We start from the raw sequence: 23,008 nt of genomic DNA on the forward strand, positions 1-23,008 counted from the left end.
TTACTAAATGAGAATTTAGTTAAGAACTCTTAACAGATGGAGTTAGATAACAGATTATTGCAATGTAGAAATTGATTTCTATTATCGTGAAAGAGGAAAGTCAGTGGTAGTGTGCCTCCGATGTCTATTTTTAGACCAATACCTGACTGGGATCATTATCCCTTCCAGTCAGTGTTCTCCATAGTTCTGCACTTATTGTGTTAATTTCCCAATTCATGTCCATTCACATTCTCCCTTGTATCACTCCTGGCATATAGCTGCAACCAAATATATATATATATATATCATTCCATGACAGATAGCCTCAAATAAACTGCTTTTTCAATCCCTGTGCTTCTTATGGCCTCCTTTTTGGCTTATTTTTCTGCTTTAATTAAAAAAAGATGTACTCTCATCCAACATGTTCTCTCTGAAAATACTATATTCCCTTGCATTCTCTCCTTATGAATACACCATCCATCATCAACAAAACCTCACTAATGCCTGTAACTTTTGGCTATGTTGAACTGCCTAATGCCGAAAATTAATCTCCCATAATTAATATTGTTGGCATTAATATATATAAACTGCAGTATCCCCTTCACAGTGAATTGTTGATTAATTTTAATGGTATAGATGAGAACACAGGCTGATAAGAAAATAGATATTTATTAACTTATTGCTGATGTTTTGTTGGTATTCTACCCAACATCTTCAGATCATAAAGAAAGATTTGTCACAGGACGCGAGACAACCACAATCTGGTATAACAATGTGACTAGTTTGAACAATTGTAATGTACAACACAAAGACTAAAGTCCAAATTAGGCGCCATCTATGTTGAAAAAAAAAAGAGAGAAAGTAGGTATTAATTTGGTCTTAGGAAGACTGTCTCCCAAATCTTTGGTAGCTTTATACAGCGTAATTGTTGAGGTTTGGAGTATGTTTCAAGGCTTCTGTTGATTCCAGGAACAACCTCTCTGACTTGTAAAAGCTTCTGTGCAGCACTTTTGTTTTTTTCCAATCGATCCTGTGTGCGGAAGTATCCAAAGCATGGTCTGTTAGACCCAACCTGCATAGCGAAAGTGCCAGATATCTCTTCATTATCTCTTCGGTCATCCATTTTACACCTAATCTCCTGATTAGGTGTAAAAATGTGCTTCTGCCAGATACTTTCTAAGTAGAGACCAAGCAGCATTGCTTTCTTTCCCAACTAATTTCTTATTCCATGATATTGCTACAAATTGCCTCCTGAGTTTGTCATAATCACCCACCTTATAGTTTCACATATAACTGTTGATTGGATTTTAACAGTATAGATGTGAACACATATAAGAAAATAACTATTTATTGACTTAATTACTAATATTTCACTGGTATTCTATCCAGCATCTTCACACAAACAAAGTTTGTTACAGTAGCTAGACAACCACAATCTGGTATAACAATGGGACTAGTATGGGCAATTGTAGAGTAGAACACAAAGACTAAAGTCCTAATTAGGCACCATCTATGTTGAAATAAAAAAGAGAGAGAAAGTAGGTATTAATTTGGTCTTAGGAAGACTGTCCCAAATCTTTGGTAGATTTATACAGCCATAATTGTTGAGGATTGGAGTATGTTTCAAGGCTTCTGTTGATTCCATGAACAACCTCTCTGACTTGTAAAAGCTTCTTTGCAGCACTTTTGTTTTTTTCCAATTGATCTGTGTGCAGAGGGTATCCAAAGTATGGGTCTGCTAGACCCGACTTGCCATAGCGAAAGTGCCAGATATATTTATGTGTTCACTGAGGCTGATGTCTACAGTTCTTCTTGTCTGTCCATAGTAGGCTCGATGACATGAACAGGGATTCCTAGATGTGATAAAGGAGAGAATCTGTCCTTAGGTGAATGGAATGCAAGTTGCCAATTTCACATAACGTTTAAATATGGTGCATAGTTGGTGTTTGTTAAGCACTCTAGATATCTTTTCAGATGTGCCTTTAATGTATGGGATGGTGACAGTTTTGTTGTAGTCTTCTGTGGTAGACAATGGGGGGGTGGGGATTTCTGGGGAGCATTTAGTATTTTATTTATCTTATGGGGATTATAACCATGGGCCAAGAAGGTGTGACATAAGCGAGTGAGTTCAGCAGTGAGAGCAATGTCATCAGAACAAATCGCTCTAGCTCTGTGGGTTAGTGTTTTTAGGATGCCATATTGTTGAGCTGGGTGATGGTGTGATTGTTTGTGTGAATATCTACATGTATATGTGGGTATTCTATAAATCGAGAATGATAAGGAGCCTTCTGGAAGACGTGGGTAGTGTATCCAGGAAGGGCAGACAGTCGTTAGCTTCCAGTTCCGTTGGGTGTTGGTTATTTAAATGTGCTAAGAATGTATCCTATGTGTCTGGGCCATATCGCCAAATAGCAAGCACATCATCAACATAGCATAACCAAAGCCTTGGTTTGGTGCGGCTGTATTAATAGCTAGCTTTTCCAAGTGTTCTATGTGGAAGTTAGCTAAGGGGGGAGCCCATTGCTGCCTTATCTAATTGTTTGTATACTTTTCCTTTCAAAATGTTCTCTCTGAAATTACTATATCCCCTTGCATTCTGTCCTTATGAATATACCATCCGTCATCAAGAAAGCCTCACTAATGCCTATAACTTTCTCATTCTTGGTTTATAGAAAACCCACACATATAGGAAGATATTTACACAAACAATCACACCATCACCCAGCTCATCAACAATATGGTATCCTAAAAACACTAACCCACAGAGCTAGAGCGATTTGTTCCGATGACATTGCTCTCACTGCTGAACTCACTCACTTACGTCACACCTTCTTGGCCATTGGCTACAATCCCCATAAGATGGACAAAATACTAAATGCTCCCCAGAAATCTTCCCTTCCACTGTCTACCACAGAAGACTACAACAAAACTGTCACCATCCCACATATTAAAGGCCCACCTGAAAAGATATCTAGAGTGCTTAACAAACATCAACTACATGCTGTATTTAAACCGTATGTGAAATTGGCAACTCTCCTCTGTTCACCCAAGAATAGAATCTCTGCTTTATCACAACCAGGAGTCTATGATGTGCCCTGTTTGTGTGATCAAGCTTACTAGGGAAAGACAGGAAGCAGGAAAAACTGTGGACATCCACCTCACTGAACATAAAAAATACATCCAGCATTATCGCTATGGGAAGTCAGGTCTAGCAGACCATGCTTTAGATACCCCTGCACACAGGAATGATTAGAAAAAACAAAACTGTTGCACAGAAGCTTTTATAAGTCAGAGATGTTGTTCCTGGAATCAACAGAAGCCTTGAAACATACTCCAAACCTCAACAATTATGGCTGTATGTTTGCCAAAGATTTGGGAGACAGTCATCTTAAGTCCATATTAATACCTACTTTCTCTCTCTCTTTCTTTCTTTCTTTCTTTCTTTTTTTTTTTTTTTTTTTTTTCTCTCTCACATAGATGGTGCATAATTTGTATTTTAGTCTTTTGTGTTGTACGTTACAATTGTTTAAACTAGTCCCATTGTTATACCGGATTGTGGTTGTCTCACGTACTACGACAAACCTTTCTTTATTCTCTGAAGACACTGGATAGAATACCAGTGAAATATCAGCAATAAGTTAATAAATAGTTATTTTCTTATCAGTCTGTGTTCTCAACTATAGTTATAACTGGTAATTAGTTTACGGAATTAACAACGCATATAAAGTATATTAATTAAAGGTAACTTTAATGAATAACTTCTATATTTCGGCAATGTCACATTGCCATCCTCGGGAACATAAAGATATGGTATGTGTACTTAGGAACTAACACAAAGCAAATGAGGAAGAAAGCAAGATACTAATATTGTTCCTAAAGTCCTAATGGTGCCCTCTTGCGGGCTAATTTGGTAGTTTTGGAAGTTGGGCTGAAGTTCTCATAATGAAAGTCTCCCAAATTTGGGGCAGTTTCAAGCACCCAAATTTGTTGAGGTTAGGAACGTTTTTTAGAGCTGCTGAAGATTCTTTGAATAATCTTTCGTATTTAAACTTGCTGCGATGGATTATTTTTGTTTTCTTCCAACAAATTTTATGGTGGGTATCTAAGGCATGGTCTTCCAGCCCAGAGCGGCTGTACTGGTGAAACCGGATGTAGTCTTGGTGTTCTGAAATCCTGATATTTGTTGTTCTGCCTGTTTGGCCAAAGTAGGACAATTTGCAGCTGCAAGGGACCTGGTATACACCAGGTAGGTCTAGGGGAAGTGGTTGGTCTTTGGTAGAGCGGATAAGGGATGCCAACTTTTTATATGGTCTGTAACAGAAAGTAAGGTCTTCTTTGGAAGACTTTCATTATGAGAACTTCAGCCCAACTGCCAAGACTACCAAATTAGCCTGCAAGAGGGCACCATTAGGGCTTTAGGAACAATGTTAGTTTCTTGCTTTCTTCCTCATTTGCTTTGTGTTAGTTCCTGAGTGCACATACCATATCTTTATGTTCCCGAAGATGGCAATGTGACATTGCCGAAATATAGAAGTTATTCATTAAAGTTACCTTTAATTAATATACTTTATACGCGTTGTTAATTCCGTAAACTAATTACCAGTTATGTCTAACCAACGTATAAGTCTTACTACTCATCTATAGTGTTAAAATTAATCAACATGTATGATGAATACATAAGCCTTCCTACACATTTTACAGTGAATTTATTATTCCACTCAGTTTCAAAATGTGAGAAGCTACATTCAGTATCATGTGATCATTCTCCCACCATTCCACCTCTAAGATGCTTGCATTCACCTGTGTCTCCCCTAAATATTCTTGTTTCCCCAAGTCTGTATTTCCACACACTCACTGAGCATCACTTTCTCAAGAAACAAAACTCTAAATCCATTCAAAGCAAGCCATCAGCCTTACATTATAAGTCTCATTACTAGTGACAATGCTTTGAAATATGAGGTCAGCTGTTTGCATTGTCTCTGCAGCAGGATCTGAGCAAATGCTGAATATTTCATCTCTCTCTCTCTCTCTCTCTCTCACACACACACACACACACACACAAATGAATTGTGAATGTTCCCATTCACAAATTTTTCCAGTATCCTAGTCTTTCTAACCTAGAAAACCCATGCTATAAAGAAAATTCTTTGGTGGTCACATGGTGCTCTAGATGAATCCATTAATCCAGAGGAGTAGCTAGGGAGAGGGGGGGGGGAAGAAGGAGCGGTCCACCCCAGGCGGCACTTTGAACCTTTTTGAACTTTTTGCAGTTAATTCTAAAATACAGTCTCGAGAACTCATTTCCAAATATTGTAATACTACTGCGAATTTTCCTCACAATTGCTGTAAGTTTTGCTAGTTGTTAGAGGAGCTTTTCTAAATAAAATAAATTAAGAATTACCTACCTTATTATGAAATAGACTTTGCCAATGTTATCAACGATTTTGCTAACAGAAAGCAAGAAAAATAACATTTTAGAATGTTGGGATTAAAGTTTTACTTCAAAAATAAACATAGTGTTTTAATTTATTTCCCTATACATCGTTTTGGCTTTTTGTAGTATTTTTGGTGCGTATTGAGAGTGGCAGCAAACTCAGGGACTGCCCCGGGTGGCAAAAGCTCTAGCTATAACACTGCATTAATCTACTCCTAATAGTATTGTGAAAGAGGCTTAATTGGGGACATGTAAGTAATGCAGTGGAACAGTTGTTGTCAACATGATATAGGCATCTTTTTGGTATTCAAGGACTTACTGCAGGAGGCACGTTATCTGTCATATCTCCCCTGAATAAATTCATTGAAACATTTCTGATTACCTCTGGCATCCAATTTCACCTATTCACCATTAACCAAAAAAAATTTAGTCCTCACGCCCTTGATGATTGCACACTTGTACAATTTCCAGTGGTTATCCCTTCTTCTTTTCTTGTAATTAAAAAGAAAAGTTGTAACTTCCAAGACAATTTGAATAGATCATCTTTATTAGAAGCCTAAAACAGCATGCAAAGTACTGTTGAATCACTGCATCCATTTCTCAGATTATTTAACCATAAACTAACTCCCAATTGTAAGGTCACCAACTTTTCATGGTCAGTATGTTATAGTGATTTATTTTTTATTTTAAATAAAGCCTCGTTATTAATATAGCATGCTACTTTTAAATTCCTCTTTATACAAAAACCTTTTGTTCTCTCTCTCTCTTCCTCCGCTCGTTATACTTGTTAAAATATATTTGTTAAAAATCTATAATATATATAATTTGTTTTTCCTCTTCTATTGAAGGAACTGAAGAGTCAAGCAGCAAAGATATTAGGTGCTGTGGATTTTCTTGGCAATCCTTTAGGTTTTGTATATGATGTGTCCGATGGTTTATCTGAGTTGATTAATGAAGGCAATGTTGGAGGACTAATTAAAAATGTAGCCCATGGTTTGTCAGACTCAGCAGCAAAAGTAAGTACTTTTATGTTCATAATATACACTATCAATAATTGTCTGGACATCCCTCTTATTTGAAATTATGAAACATTCCAGGTTTGTTAATAACATAAAAACCAGTGTACAGATGGAAGCAGTATTTCATTGTAACAGTTGGTATGGCAACACAATTTGAACTCGGTGACTATGAGAGAGGTGTCATCGTGGGCTCTGTCACATTGGTGGCATATGCATACGTGCCATTGCCGCTCAAATGAAACATCCAAAATCAACAGTTGCTAATGCGATGAACAAACGGAGATGTTCTGGCATCACTAGTGCAGGGAAACATCCAGGGCAGGCACAGGAGGATGTAAAAACGGATGGCACACAAAAACCAGTACAATCGGCACATACCACCCATTGATGAGTTCAAGAATGCCAGTAACACAATGGTGAGCACTAATTCTGTACAAAAAGAACTCCATTTGCTGAGTTTCCACAGAAGAGCTGTGGCACACAAGCAGAACATAACAACAATGAACAAGGCAGCTTATCTACCCTGGTACAAAGAGCATGTTGACCAGTGGAAAATGGTACTCTGGAGTACCATTTTCCACTGGTCAACATGCTCATCTGGGTTCATCTGTTTCCAGTCTGATGGCAGGTTGTGGAGGCAGCCTGGTGAACGCTTGCTGCCAATGTGTTGTACCCACAGTAAAGTTTGGTGGTGGATGAGTAATGGTGTGGGATGCTTTCAGCTGGTTTAGAGTGGGACCACTGGTCATTGTCTGTGGTTCATGAAGGCAACTAGTACCTTGATATTCAGGATAATCGAGTGCTACCTACACTGTGGAGTTTTTACGGAACAGAGCCGTGTTACTATCAAGACGACAATGCCTCATACCACAAAGCTGCATCTCTTATGGAATGAAGTATTAAAAGACTGCTCTGGCTTCATAGAGTCCTGACCTCAACTCCATTGAACACCTGTGGGATGAACTGGTACTGCGATTGAGGTCCAAAGCAGCACTTACTCGATCTCTCTCTCGTAGAACTCAGTGCTGCTTTGATGGAGGAATGGAGAGAAATTCCACCTGATGTCTGCTGCAAATTGTTGGAAGCCTCCCTCAAAGGGCACAGGAGGTGATCAAGGCCGAAGATGGACATAGCTGATATTAGGGTTTGCCTGCTAGTATCAATTGTGAATTGCTAAAGTGTCCACAGAATTATTGGTAGATAGTTTATATATATCATGGGACATCGAAATATATATGTATTTTAGTAGATATATTACAATACATTTATTAGCTGAATTACAGAAATAAAGTTTGCATACATAGTAAACATCAACAGTAATACCTAACATATAGGACACATCATGAATGTTCAAATTTAGATGTTGCTCCAGAACTATGCATGCTGAATAGCTGCATCAGCCAAATATCTGTTTGTGCAAGATTAATCCTAGATTGTGCAAGAAAGACATATCAAATGATGTTTAATTGTTTCTATTTCATGCATGCAGAGGTCTGAGTCTTTCATATAACTCAATTTTTTTGAAGTTGTGTTGAATTTTGCTATCTTGATGCTTAGCCTATTGTCAGTGAAACATGTAAGTATTAATTTCTTGTATTCTGCTGATTATTTTGAAATTTGTTTTACAACAAATACAGCATTAGTACATGTTCCACTTGATGGAATCCTTGTCATTATAATTTAATCATGATTCTAATTCTTCTCTGATGGGTTTTGCACATTTTTAAGACAATGCACATTGAATTTGTTCTCAGATAGATTTTAGGTTGATATTTTGTTTCCTATGTTTATTTTATTCTTATGCTTACAGTCATTTCTACCTTCATATTTTATGATTAATCAAACATTCCATTAATTCCAGCCAGTTTCCAATTTTTCAATTTTGAGATGACTCATTGCTTATTCCATCTATAGTTTCTTACTTGAATATTTTTGGTGTTTTTATTTATTCTTCACCTTTATATAATGTGGTAAAATAATTTTTCCATTGTTCTTCTGTAACTAGTATATTTATGTATTCATGTTTCTTTTCTTTGTTTTCAAATATTTTTCATTTTTGTTTCTGTGTTCTGTAAAAGTCGTATTCCAGTTCTTTAGAATAACCTTTTCCAATATTTAAGTGTTGCCATCCAGTGGCAAAAATAGGACAATTGTTCCGAGAGCTGTGAAAGAATAAGTTATATTTTTATATTGGTTGTAGGTGATATTGGTAATTTATCAATTAAATTTTGTGCAATAGCTGAGATTGGTAGGCAATGTTCAGTTGAGTTCAGATTGTGTATTAATTCAATTCTGTGTGATTCATTGTGTATTGCTTTAAGAGTTAACAAAATGGCAATGAGATGTAGATCAGCATAAAAGACGAATGTAAGCAGTGTAGATTTTTCAAAAATGATAAGGTGGTTGAATGCAATATATATGCTTTTTTATGGTAGACCCACACACTAGAGGTTGGATGGTTAAACTTAACCTAACCTATAGTGCATTAGTACTGTGTATGGGAAGAGGTTTGAGTAAGGGGGAACTTGTTTACATTAGATTTGAAAGATTTTGTATTGTATTCCGGAAACACATAGGAAGGGAGGCATTTCCAGAGAACAGCAGCAGTAAGAATGAAGGAGGAGGAGAAGAAACTTGGTCTCTTGGTGAGATGTCGGGTGATAGCTGCATGAGTTTTGGCACTAATCAAGGGATTACTGTAATGCCTTGAACAAAAGAGGAATCCTAATTCTTTAGATATCAAGGAGGAAATGGCTGTAATGTGTTTATGCCAAGACAAGCTTGCCAAGAGTCTGGGTGTTTTGTTTTGCAGGCATTGAAATTGACAAGGTTATCTGAATCTCACTGAAGAATAGTTTGGAGATCAGAATTTATTATTACAGAGGTTCTCGCTCTGTAGGTTTTGATGGTTTATGTTAAGTTGAACTGCATGATGGGGAAAAAAGCACATTTGAGGCTGTTTGGTGTGAGATACAATCCAGCAGAACAAAATATACAATTGGGTGCTGCTATAGACCGGGTGATGGAGTGGATGGTGTGGATAGTATGCATAAGCAAATAGAAGAAATGAGTGGAGGGAGGGTAATTATTATGGGTGATTTCAATTATGGTAACATTGACTGGAAAGAGGAGAGGGCACATGGGAGGAAGGAATTGGATTTTATGCGGTTATTAAGGGACAACTATCTACGGCAACATGTATTGGAAAATACCAGGGGGCAGAGAGTGCTGGACCTAGTAATTGCAACCGAGAATGTGGCTGTAATGAACATGACCATGTTGCCACCAATTGGTGAGAGTGACCATAAAGTCATGACTTGGGAGGTGGCTAAAGGAGTCGAATTTACAATTAAGACAGGGTACATGTGGAATTACCGGGCTGGTAAGTATGACAAGCTTAGGTGTGTGCTTGGCTCAATGCCATGGCATGTAAAACTGCAAGGGCTGGATGTTGATAATGCATGGGAGGTGGTTAAGAACTGTTTGCAGGAGGCAATGGTTGACTGTATACCAAGAGTCCGAATAATAAATCAATTATTCGAATAATAAATCAATAGTCCGAATAATAAATAAATTAAATATAGTGTGGCTTTTTGTCACAAATTGTGCGAAAATTGTGCATCGGTTAGAAACAAGTGTCCTTCAGTGGTATTATTGTTTAGAACTGTGTTGTATATATTGTGTTTTCACTGCCGTTTGTTTCACTATATCAACGTGTAAAGATGGCGTCCAACAAGAAACGTACGTCAGCGGCGCGCAGGACTTCTACTACTACACGAAAGGCTGGCTCAGCGTTAGATTTTTCGCAATGGATGCGTTGCGGAAACTGCTACATGTATGCACCGAAAAATGTGAAGGATCTGTGGTCGGTCTGGCAAAATGAAAAGAAAGAAAATGTCGACGTATGTGAGAAGTGTCGGGATAGGCTGGAGCGTTTAGGAATGGAAGCTGACATCGGGACCGTAGCGGAAGAACTTCGGCGGGAGTTTATGAAAATGAAAAATGACCTTCATCTTCTTCATGAGGAAGTGATCGGTAAGGAGATACTGGAAGTTAAAGCTGAGTTTAATGTGTTAGACAGAGAAATTAGGACTATAGAGATTACTTTAGCTGAAGTAACTAGAACAGGATTACATATAGGTGAGTCTTTGGTGAATGATTCAGTAATAAATAATATGGGAGTGATTGGGAGTCAACATAATAAAACCACAAGTGGCCAAGAAGAAATGAGATGTAGTGAGAGTGGGGGGGGTAAGTAATAGAGAGTTGAGTAATGAAGCTGGGAGAGTCATGCTGAATAGTGTAGAGAATGAGTCCATGAGTGTGAACTTGAATGAAGTTAATAGTGGTAAAATATATGGTGATTCTATGATTAAGGGTATGGAGAGTGGTATGCATGAGGAGTGCTTGGCTGATGGTACAATAGAAAGAGTGGCTTTAGCAATAAAGAGAGGGCATGAAACAGACAAGATGATAGTTATGGTGGGTACGAATGACCTGAGAGGTAGTATAAATCGGGTAGGAAAAGATTTAAGAACATTATTAGATATCGTGAAGAGCAAAAGTGTCAATGGGAGAATAGTGTGCGTGCTGCCTCATTTTGACAATTACGAGTTAAGTAGACGAGCAATGATAATGAATGATATGATTGCAAGAATGTGCAGAAAAAGAGGTCTGGAGTTTGTTGATGTTTGGAGTGTGTTTGAAGGAAAAAGGCAGTTGTATGCTAGAGATGGACTCCATCTTAAAGTGGAAGGACATAAGAGATTGAAGAAGTTATTGTTTTCTGAACAGGTTGAAGTTGAAGGCAGGGAAACTAATATTGAAAAGGTTGAGTGTAAGAGAGAGAAACATTAGCACTGATTGTGTATTTATTGATCCTTATAGGCAGAATAAATTGCAGAAGAGAGGGGAAAAAAATCGGCATAGGACTACGGTAGTTAGTGACTTATATATCAGTTCTAAAGCCGGTACAAGATCTAGAGGGAATCTGCAATTTTTGTATACCAATGCTAGAAGCATTAGAAATAAGAGAGAAGAATTTTTGGCATTAGTCAGTGAAATCTCACCAAAAGTTGTAGGCATTAGTGAAACTTGGCTGTCAGCAGAAGATGTGGTCACTGGAATTGAATGTGATGGGTACAGTATTTTCAGGGAGGATAGAGAAGATAGAACAGGAGGAGGAGTACTGTTGATGATAGCTGATGTGTTGCAGCCAAAGAAAGTAGTATATCATGATGATAGACATGTCAAGGAGAGTTCATTTGAGGCAGTCTGGTGCGAAATAGTGACCAACGCAACCAAATATACATACCCCTTCTTGGATGCTTGCAAGTGAGCCTGCAAGTGAGCTTGCAGCCATCCCATGGCAGAACATATTGCAAGGGAAAGATGTTAGCAGTGCTTCGGATAAAATCAGCGGGTATCTGAGGAAAGCAATATCAGATTGTGTCCCCATGGTCAGGAGGTCAAACAAGGCAGGCATTAGATGGATGAGCAGTAGTATCAAGCTTGAACTACAAAAAAAGAAAATGTTATGGAGAATTTACAAGGAGAAGGGCGATCAGGACACCCATGAGCAGTACAAGGCTCAAGCTAGGAAGGTTACCAGCATAGTAAGAAAAGCTAAATCAGATTATGAGAAGACCTTAGCCAAAGAGATCAAGGGTAATCCCAAAGAGTTCTTCCGCTATGTGGCAAGTAAGAGGAAGAATGACTTCGGAAGGATAACCTTAGTGGGTGCTGATGGTATTGAGGTGACAAAATCAGATGTAATAGTCGAGTTACTGAGTGATCACTTCTCAAAAGTCTATCACCCAAGTGAGGATATCTCTATACCTATAGCAATACCTAATGTGAGAATTGAAGCTAAAGAATCAGAGGTATTAAATATATTGCAAAACTTAAATGCAAACACTGCGGTAGGCTTAGATGGAATATCAGCTCGGGTGTTGCGTGAATGTGCAAATGAATTGTCAACCCCTCTTACCTGGATATTTAATTTAAGTTTGAACTCTGGTATGGTCCCTAGGGAGTGGAAGTTAGGCAAAGTGGTTCCTTTGCATAAGGGTGGCTCTAAAACTGCAGTATTGAATTACAGACCAATCACCATCTCAGGAGTAGTGGTAAAAGTATTGGAAAAGTTGGTTAAAGACAAAATTCAAGAATGGGTGGATCAGGATATGATACTCTATAGAGGCCAACATGGTTTTGTTAAAGGTAGATCCTGCCTTAGCAATCTATTAACTATCCATAATAGAATAACATCAGAGTTGGACAAAGGAACTGGCTACACAGTGGTACTTCTGGATTTTGCTAAGGCTTTTGACAGGATACCCCATAGAACACTGTTACGCAAATTGGAGCAGATGGGAATGGATATTAAATTGGTGATATGGATAGGAGAATGGCTCAGGGAGAGATACCATAAGGTGGTGTATGGAGGAGCCGAGTCCAGAATGAGGCAGGTGACCAGTGGTGTGCCTCAGGGCTCTGTGCTTGGGCCAATGTTGTTTAATTTGTATATAAATGATATAGGAAACGGCTTAAAGGGAGATATTCAGTTGTTTGCTGATGATGCAAAGTTGTGTAGTGCAGTAAAAAATCAAGCTGATGTTGAAAGTTTGCAGGAGGATTTAAATAAGCTGGTAAAATGGGCAAAAGAAAATGGATGTCAGTTCAATGTGGAAAAGTGTAAAGTCTTGCATTTTGGGATTAAAAGATTACCAGCTGTGTACTACATAGATGGAAAGGTACTCCAAGAGATTGATGAGGCTAGGGACTTAGGGGTATTGGTAGATAAGGAGATGAAGTTCAGAGGACACATTGCTAAGGTGTCCAAGATTGCACATAGGATTACTTGGTTGTTAAGGAACACACTGACATCCAGAGATAAAGAGGTTATTATTCCCCTTTATAAAGCATTGATACTTCCACATTTGGATTACTGTGCTCAGGTCTGGTCACCTGGATTCCTTGGAGATGAGGAGGCTGTGGAGAGGGTTCAGAGAAGAGTGACCAAGTTGGTGAGTGATATAAAAAATGCTCCCTACATTGATAGATTGAGAGCTTGTGGATTGCAGAGATTGGTTGATAGGCGAAGAAGATGGGATATGATAGAAACATTCAAATTACTAAAAGGTTTTTATAGGATTGATGCAGGGGAAATGTTTCAGCTGTGTGATAGTGATGGAAGAACAAGAGGTCATTTCTGGAAATTAAAGAAGAGTGTGGTAAACAAAGGTGTCAGAACAAGGTTTTTTGCCTGGAGGGTGGTGAATGAGTGGAATTCATTGCCTGACTTTGTTGTGAGCTCTTCATCTGTAAATGAATTCAAGAAGAGATATGACAGATATTGTTTTGCTAGTTTGGGTCTCCCGCGATGAGTCTACTGACTCCATGGAGATACCCGTAATAATAATAATAATAATAAAATGGATGAATAACACTATTAAGCTTGAGCTGCAAAAAAAGAAACAATTGTGGAGGAAATTTAAGGAGAAGGGTGACCATCAGGTGCAGGAACAGTATAAAGCTCAGGCCAGGATGGTAACAAGGGTGGTAAGAAAAGCAAAAGCAGTTTATGAAAGGAAATTGACCATGCAGGCTAAAGAGAATCCCAAACAGTTTTTTCAATATGTTGCAAGTAAAAGGAAAAATGCTCATGGTAGAATGATCTTAAAAAATGCTGAGGGTAGGGAGGTAACCGAATCAGTCGATATTGTGGAATTACTGAGCGAGCACTTTGCAAGAGTATATCATCCAGGTGGTGACTTTGCAGGAATGGAAGAACCAACAGCTTATACTGGAATTGTGATGAATGAAGTAGAGGTAACTAGTCTATTACAGAACCTCAATGTCAATACATCTGTGGGATTGGATGGTATACCAGCTCGTGTCGTACGTGAAGCGGCCAAAGAATTGTCAGTGCCCTTGACCATTATGTTTAATTTGAGCCTCAGGACTGGGTCAGTCCCAAGGGGGTGGAAAGAGGGGAAAATAGTTCCACTGCACAAAGGTGGTTCCAAGGCTGCTGTTGAAAATTACCGGCCAATCAGCATAACAGGAATCATTATCAAGGTCTTAGAGAAAATAGTCAAGAGGAAAATACAAGATTGGATAGAAGAAAATGGGATACTGTATCGGGGACAGCATGGTTTTGTGAAGGGTAGGTCATGCCTCAGTAACTTGCTCACATATTATAACACAGTGACGGCTGAACTGGATAAGGGTAATGGGTTTACGGTGATTCTACTGGACCTTGCCAAGGCCTTTGACAGGATACCACATGGAATTCTAATCAGTAAATTGGGGCATATGGGGATGGACATAGGGTGGGTGAGATGGATAGGAGGGTGGTTGACGGAGAGATATCAGAGAATGGTTTACTCAGGAGTAGAGTCCACAAGACGGCCTGTGACTAGTGGTGTGCCACAAGGATCTGTTCTTGGACCACTGCTGTTTAATTTGTTCATAAATGATATAGAAAAGGATCTGAGAGGAACAGTTCATTTGTTTGCGGATGATGCGAAGTTGGGTAGGGCAATAGTGAATGCAGATGACGTCAAAATTTTGCAGGATGATTTGGATAGATTGGAGGTCTGGGCTAAGGAGAATGGATGTCAGTTTAATGTGGCAAAATGTAAGGTTATGCATTTTGGGGTGAAAAGATTGGCGGCAGTTTACTGCATTGGTGGAACCGTGCTCCAGGAAATTGATGAGGCACGAGATTTAGGAGTGTTGGTAGATAAGGAATTGAAATTTAGGGGACACATAGCAAAAGTGGCCAAATCAGCTCATCAAATCACTTGGTTGCTGAAGAATACGTTGACAAGCAGAGACAAGCAGGTTATTGTTCCTCTGTATCGAGCCTTGATAAGACCCCATCTAGACTACTGTGCTCAGATTTGGTCACCTAGGTTTCTTCTTGATGGGGAGGAGGTGGAGAGGATCCAGAGGCGCGTGACCAAGATGATAGCAGGTCTGTGGAATGAACCGTATGAGAACAGGTTGAGGATTTGTCGGTTGCAAAAATTGGTTGATAGGCGGAGGAGGGGAGATATGATTGAGACATTCAAATTACTGAAGTTTCTATAAAATTAATTCAGAAGATATTTTTGAGAACAGGGCTGGTTGTGGGAGGACTAGGGGACATCCATGGAAACTGGGCAAAAGTGTGGTTAGTAAAGGTGTTAGAGCTGGGTTCTTTACTTTTAGAGTAGTGAATGAGTGGAATGCGCTCCCTGAGTCTGTGGTGGATGCTGTGACAGTGAATGAGTTTAAGGCGAGGTATGATAGATACTGTATGAATGTCAAATAGTTGTGATGAATATGATTTGGGGTCTCCCTCGATGAGTCTAATGACTCCCTGGAGTTGCCCGTAATAATAGTAATAGTAATATCCAAATGTATGCAGCAGCCAACCAATGGCCTCTCACAACTCCATACCAACAGAACAAATTTCTCCTTTTTGTTCTTCTCTTCCATTGCTATCCTCTGGAAAAACAGTCTCCTACCATGTGTTTCCAAAGGAATACAGTCCACAATTTTTCAAGTCAAATGTGAACAAGTTCTGTATTGCCCATCTACAATACTATTGTACTATGGGTTGACCGACCAACCTCTTGTGGATGGATTCTACATTTAAAAAAAAAAAAAAAAAAAAAGGAAGAAGAGATTGTTCACTGAGTTTAACATGATAAATTTCATGCAATATACTGTATGCTATGTACTTATTACCAAAGGTGAATAGTTTCTGGTATAAAAGAGAGCAGCAAGAGATTGTATCAGAAATATTTCATAAGTGCATATCAGAGGTAGAAGACTTTTCAAAAGTGGAAATGAAGTGACAAGTGTTAACGATGAAAGAGGCAAATGTGTGAGTGTAAAAGAGAATGTAATTGAAGGAGTGAGCAGTAGCACGTGAAATATTAACGAAACTATGAAAGAAGTGGTGGAACTCAGCATCATAACAAGGCAGCAACTATAAGAGAAATAACTTGCTGACCTTCACAGGGCCAAACATTCGCTTGAGCGATTGAGAAGTGTCTGGAAATAGTACAGCTGTGAGAAGAATGAAAAGAAAAGTGAGTGAATAAATATGAATGAACATAAATTCGGGTGGGGAAGGATAAGGAGAGCATATTGTATGGAGATTATATGGTAAGAGGGGTATTTGATGAGAACATATTGAAATCATGTTTCCTGGATGCAGTTATTCGGGATGTAAGTGTAGCCTTCAATATCCAAAGGAGAAAGTAAAGTTGATTGTTTTAGTTGCCACATATGATTTGAAAGGCGAGAAATATAAAGCTAGAAAGATAGAAAGCGTTATTGAAAGAAATGAAAAAGTGAGAAAGAGAGAGAGAGAGAATGAAGATTGTGTATCTGCTGCCACAGTATGACAAGTGAATTGAGGAGAGCTATGATTATGAATGAGTCAGTGTGCAGATTGTGTAGGAGGAATAGTGTGCAGTTTGGAGTAAATTTAATAGACTAAAGGACTTGTGGATTGCATTCAAATGCTTTTAGAGTTTTATGTTTAGAGAAAGTGTTGTTCACTGAAAGGTTGTAAATACAAAATCAGGGAAGCAGGGTGTTTGGGGGTGCAGGAGAGTAGATGCAGGTAAGCATGTATCCAGCCATCTCTCAAATAAATGAATGTTTGAATTGCTGAGGAACTGATTGCAGTTCTTCAGCAAAAGTAAAAGTTAAAAAGGAATTCAGGACTGAGCTAGAGGGTTTATTTGAGGCTATCTGGTTTAAGATAGAAGCCAACTGGAAAAAAAAAAATATCATTGATCTTGCTATAGACTTGGGTGTGTGCACAGAAAGATAAAGATGCCATTCATCTTCAGATTAACAAAGTTAATATAGACTGAGCAATCAGTAGGGGGGGACTTCAATATGGGGGTATTAACTGGAAAGAGTACACAGCTGGTTGGAAACAAAATTTATACAGTTACTAAGGAATACTCACTTGAAATAGCATGTGGTGAATGTTGGATCTGGTTATAGCATTATAAGATGTATCCATACCTAAAGTAGCAATCTGCTTCTGATTGAGAGAAAGTGATCCAATGCATCCTTGTCCCAAAATATTGCTAAATTTGTAGGATTCTCATTTAAAAAGAGGATATATATTGCAGAACTATAGAACCAGTGATTACCACAAATTTAAAAGACAGCTTGGAGTAATGCCATGGCATAAAAAGCTACAAAGGAAGAATGTCAGTAGTTTATGGGAAATGGTTAGAGAGTGTTTGAAGGATGCAGTATGAGATTGTATCGTCCTCAAAATTAGGAGGATAAACCATGTAGGAGCTAAGTGGATGGGTAGCATCAGAAAGTAACAGGTTGGGAAGGGGGGGGGGGGTAAATCATTATGGAAGAAATATAAAGAAAAAAGTGATCATCATGCTCATAAGAAATACAGAATATATAGGCAAGAAGAGTGAATAGCATGGTAAGGAAGGCTAAATCAGATTATGAGAGGAAATTAAGCAAATTAACAGAAATTCTAAACAATTTTTTCACTATAGTGAATAAGAGGAAAAATATGGAAGAATTACTTTAATCACTGCAGATGGTAGGAAAGTGACAGAAGCAAAATAAATAATTGAGTGTAAGTAGTCACTTTGTAAGGCATATCATCCAACTGGAAATGTTAGTTACAGTTGTGATAACGTGATTGATCACTATTCTGACATCAATCTCACATTGAGACTGATATGAGAATAGTGATAAACTAACTGGAGGTTGATCATCATATTGAGAAATAGGATCAGATGGGATATCAGCCCCTTGTGAGAATGTGCAAGAGAACTGACACTGCCTTTTGAAATGAGGCTAAGATAGTTTTGTACATGAAGAAGGCACAAAGACAGAAACAGCAAATTAAATTACAAACTGATTATTAGTATCTCAGGAGTTGTGACTAAAATACTGGAAAAGTTAATTACAGGCAGCATTCAGAAATGGGTGAATAAACACATGATACTGATGGGTGTGGGCAGCACACTTTGTGGAAAAGTAGGCCCTGTCTTAATAATTTATTCACTTTTTTATAAGCATCATAGCAAGCAGGAGTGAATGTTGGTCTTGAAATTCATGCTTGCTCTTGTTATCATTCAGGCAGTGAGAGATATGATTGAAGTCTGATTAGCAGAATAATGAATTACTGACCATTTAAAACTATATATTTAGAAATTTATGTACATTTAATCATACAAATACAACATTTATTTTACAAATGATATTCTATCTTTTTCAATTTAGCTACTTGAATACAAATTCTAGTAGCTAAACTATTCATAAAGACAATCCTATGGTTTTTCTTTATTAACTAGTCAATAACATCGTCATAAAAAGTTGGTTGTAACTTAATTTTCCCAAGCAACACACACACTTGTAAAGGCTGGCTGAACTCAGTGGCTAGAGCTATGGTGACTGCTTATGGCCTATGTTTAAGCAACAGAGTGAGACGACATGAAATGGCTATGCGCGCGCTCTTGAAATCACAGTGCTGCTGCAAGGACCTGGAAGCTCCTACAACCGAGCAAGCCAAGGTAGCTTTGACTAAACGAGCAAGCATCGGCCTTCGATACACAATGCAAAGCTCAATTATTGCAGCGCAAGCTTAAGGCATCTTCTGTGTACAAAAATGAAAGCCTAAATGGCTTATAAATGCATGCATTTATTAACAAATAAATATTACTTCTTTCTTAGTTAATGAGCTTGCGCAGTAAGCATGGAGAATTTGCCCCTGGTAGCAAGTTAGATAAAGAACATAGTTACATTGTAACGTCTACTAGAGTTTGTAAAGATATTTAACAGAATACTAAACGGAAATGGCAATGGATATGATGTCATAGCTAGAATTCAAGAAATTGAGGGTAACTAGAGGAGTTCTTCTGACCTCAGGACCAGGGCACTGCTGTTAATTTGTATATTAATGATATAGAAAATTATTTTGAGGAGAAAATCCAGTACTATCCCCACCCCCATCCCAAGGTTGGCTTGGGCAAGGGGGGATAGTAGTTAATAAAAGTGATCCAGCAGGATGATTTGAATAGATTGCTTTGTGGGCAAAGGATAATGGATGTCAGTTTAATGTAACAAATTGTAAAGTTTTGGGATGAAAAGATTATACTCTATCATAGCGTTTCTAAACCCAAGGACCAGTAAAATGCCTAAAACAATTCTATGGACCACTATGAAGGTAGTGTGAAAAGTTCTCGGCCTAACAATGAAAAAACTAATTTATAATTTCAAAATTATTTTTATTTTTCAGCATAATATCCCTTAAGACTAATACATTTATTCCAGCAATGCTCCAGTACCATTATCCTGTCCCTGTAGTGGTTCTCAGGAAGATTGCAAAATACCCCTCTAGAGCTACAATCACCTCTTGATTCGAAGAAAAATGATGACCAGCAAGGAAGAGATAGAAGTCAGAGGGAGCTAAATCTGGGGAATAGGGTGGATGTTCCAACAATTCATAGTGTAGATCCCTTAATTTTCCAATTGCCAAAACATCTTTGTGGGCAGGTGCATTGTCCTGATGAAAGATGATTTTTTCTTCTGCGAACTGGGTCTTTTCTCATAAATTTTTTTGTCAAGTCTGGATAAAAGATCGGAATAATATTCTCCAGTTATTGTTTTACTCTTTTCAAGATAATTAATAAACAAAATGCCTTTAGCATCTCAAAACACTGATGCCATGACCTTTCCTGGTGATGTGACCGACTTTGTCTTCTTTGGTGCTGAACAACTTCTGTCCACTGTTTTGACTGCTGTTTGGATTCTGGCATGCAATGGTGAATCCAAGTCTCATCCATAGTAAAATCAATACACAAAAAATTTTATTCTTGTTAAAACGCTCCAATCACTGTTTAGAGATTTTCATGCGAGTGCATTTTTGATCTGCTATGAGCAAGCGTGGCACCCATCTTGTGCAAAGCTTTTTCATTTGCAATTCTTCACGCAAAATATATCCTACATGTTCTTTTGAAATGCCTGTAGTCTCAGCAGTTTCACACATTTTGACTCGCCGGTCATCCTGCACTTGATCAATGATTTCTGGTGGTGTTACACTTTTAGGATGTCCTTCACATCGATCATCTTTATCTTCATAGACCAAACCTGGTCTGAGATCCTCTTATGCTGAGAAGGTAGAGTTAAGAAAATGTCAACAGCTACTTAAATTCTCTATTACACTGTTTGATAATTTAAGCATACTTGAACCAAAAGATATATTTCGGTGATTACACCACATTTTTTTTATTATTCAGTTATATAAAACACTGAAATAATAGTTCCCGACAAGTTTCGTAAATCGTAGGATTTACATCTTCAGGGGTTAAATATAACTTAAAGTTTAAACAAGAGAATTAAGAAATACAAATCATAACCGTCTGGCTATTCTTACTTGAACCTTTATGATCTTGACTTTCTCTGTTGATCACATCTATTGCATGATGTAAGTCCCACTCCAAAAATGGTCTCATTCGATAAGCATCCACTTGCGAAAAAATTGCAGCAAGCTTATTAACTTAAAGACAACTCACGAAACATCCAACAGAAAAAATAGATACTTCAGTATCTACTGAAAGTAACTTGAACTTACTTATTGATTCTAATACATCAGAATGTGTATTGCATCTATTTCCAGAAAAAGAGATGGACGCCAAAAACTTTTCTCTTTGCAGGAAACTTATTTAAAACAAAGTGAGGATACTACTTTCTAATCACAGCATGCTCAATATGTTTAACACCAGATTCTGAATGAAAAGTAGATAAAGAACACACCATTTATCTACCTTTGGTGATAATGAATGTATTGTTGCTGATCCCAAAGTTATTGCAGACATGGGAGAAAATTTTGTCAAGATCTCATTAATAGATTCCTATCCTCCTGATTTCATTAATTTCAAAAGAACAACAAGAAAAACAGCAAGTAAGGTTTTGCACTAAGGAGATTGAGCTGTACAATTGGCCATCTGTTATGGAGGAACTCAAAAAGAAGGAACCTGTCTTGATCAAATTTATCTCTCTTCTTCCCTTATAAATAGTATAATTCAGATAAAACATATTGGCTTCAACATGTCAGATCCTAATCCACTTCTACTTAAATTCTGCTGCATGAAGAAGTAGAGATCAGTTCTGGACCATTTAGACTTCCACCAAATTTTCTGTTCATCCTTTCAACCAAATTCCAGACTGTCTGTTCAAATTGGAGTAATGTTATCTGGAACTGCGATATGTGGTTAAAATTCAAACAAGCAGTAAAACAGAATATGATCAAATGGGGAAAGGAATAGGCTTTCCTCAAAAGAAAAAAATTGAAAGACCCGTATAAAGAGAGAAGCTAGTTCGTAGCAAACCAGTGCAATGGTATAGAATGCACAACATAGTTAGAAACATTAACATAGAGATAGAACTGGAAAGACAGAAACAAGTAGAAGAAAGAAATTTTAAAATAAGAATACAGCAGCACTTAGCAGATAGCCCTTCCGCTGCATTCTTCAATAGATAATTCACTAAATTTTGCAATGAAAGGACTGTCACTCAAATCTGGTACTCTAATCTGTGTCATCTGTTACCAATTGGAAACAGTAGAATATGCATTCTACAGCTGCTCCCCTTCCCTGTGTATTTGGAACAGATTATGTAATGTGTTGAGCATTCCATTACTTATATTATTTTTTTGCAGTACCCACCACCTGTCAGCAATGGAAAGAGAATTTTGATTTTTATAATTAATGAATAAATTCGGGACCGTTGGAAGTTCTTCTTGCAGCTGTTGCCCCCACAACCCAATTAGGAAAGGTGGGCCTTGAAGATGTATGTATGTATGTATGTATGTATGTATAATTAATGAATTAAAATACTGTTTATGGAGGATTAGAAAGAAACATGGATTTGAAAATGAGCAATATGACATACAAATGCCTTATAATACTGTATCGTGGAAATTTTATTGTTCAGTCAGACAATTTTTGTATTTAGAAAGAAGTATTCTAGGAGATATCAAATTTTTGACTAGGTGGTGTCGGTGGATGATTTCGTGCTCACACTCCACACCTTAATGATGTAGCAAAGGAAATAGAGCCCTCATAGTCTCAATGGCTGCCTTGATGCTTCCATCCTAATGGCCTCATCGCCAGAGTGATCGTACCATAACAGTATGAAAGCAACTCTGGCTAGCACTGCCTTTTGACACACAAGGCACGAAGAACAGTATTGTTGCAGTGGGTTGACGGGATTCTGCTTAGAGGCGCTCAGTTATCGTCACACATCAAGAATCTAAAGGCATTCAATTCGAGATGTACATGAAGCATGACATGGCCATGCATCGAACCAACTATGGCTTCTAGTATTTTCAGCCATAAGGGCAGCGATAGAGTCTGACATCTTGCTAACGCTAGGTCCAGAATATTTTCATGTTATTTTCATATTTATCCTGAAAGGAAGAATACCTTCTGATAATTGGATCCTGTCAATAAGTAAAGGGACAGCTTTCTGCTGAGGGGCTGGGGAGAGCAGGTTCATTTGCTCTGGCATAAAGACTTTGTAT

At 38.0% G+C, this 23,008-nt stretch overlaps 1 protein-coding gene across 1 annotated transcript in view; it reads left to right on the plus strand.

The window, feature by feature from the left end:
- Vps13D (vacuolar protein sorting 13D) overlaps positions 1-23,008 on the plus strand; it is a 1,260,195-nt gene that overhangs the window by 1,167,131 nt on the left and 70,056 nt on the right. Inside the window, exon 73 of the mRNA XM_090393926.1 lies at positions 6,262-6,429. Within this exon, the coding sequence (XP_090250052.1) occupies positions 6,262-6,429 (168 nt within the window). The remainder of the gene's footprint in view (positions 1-6,261; positions 6,430-23,008) is intronic.

Source organism: Typopeltis vanoorti, chromosome 6, assembly GCF_054136105.1.
Source record: "Typopeltis vanoorti isolate ZY-2024b chromosome 6, IOZ_Tvanoo_1.0, whole genome shotgun sequence".
NCBI lineage: Eukaryota > Metazoa > Arthropoda > Arachnida > Uropygi > Thelyphonidae > Typopeltis > Typopeltis vanoorti.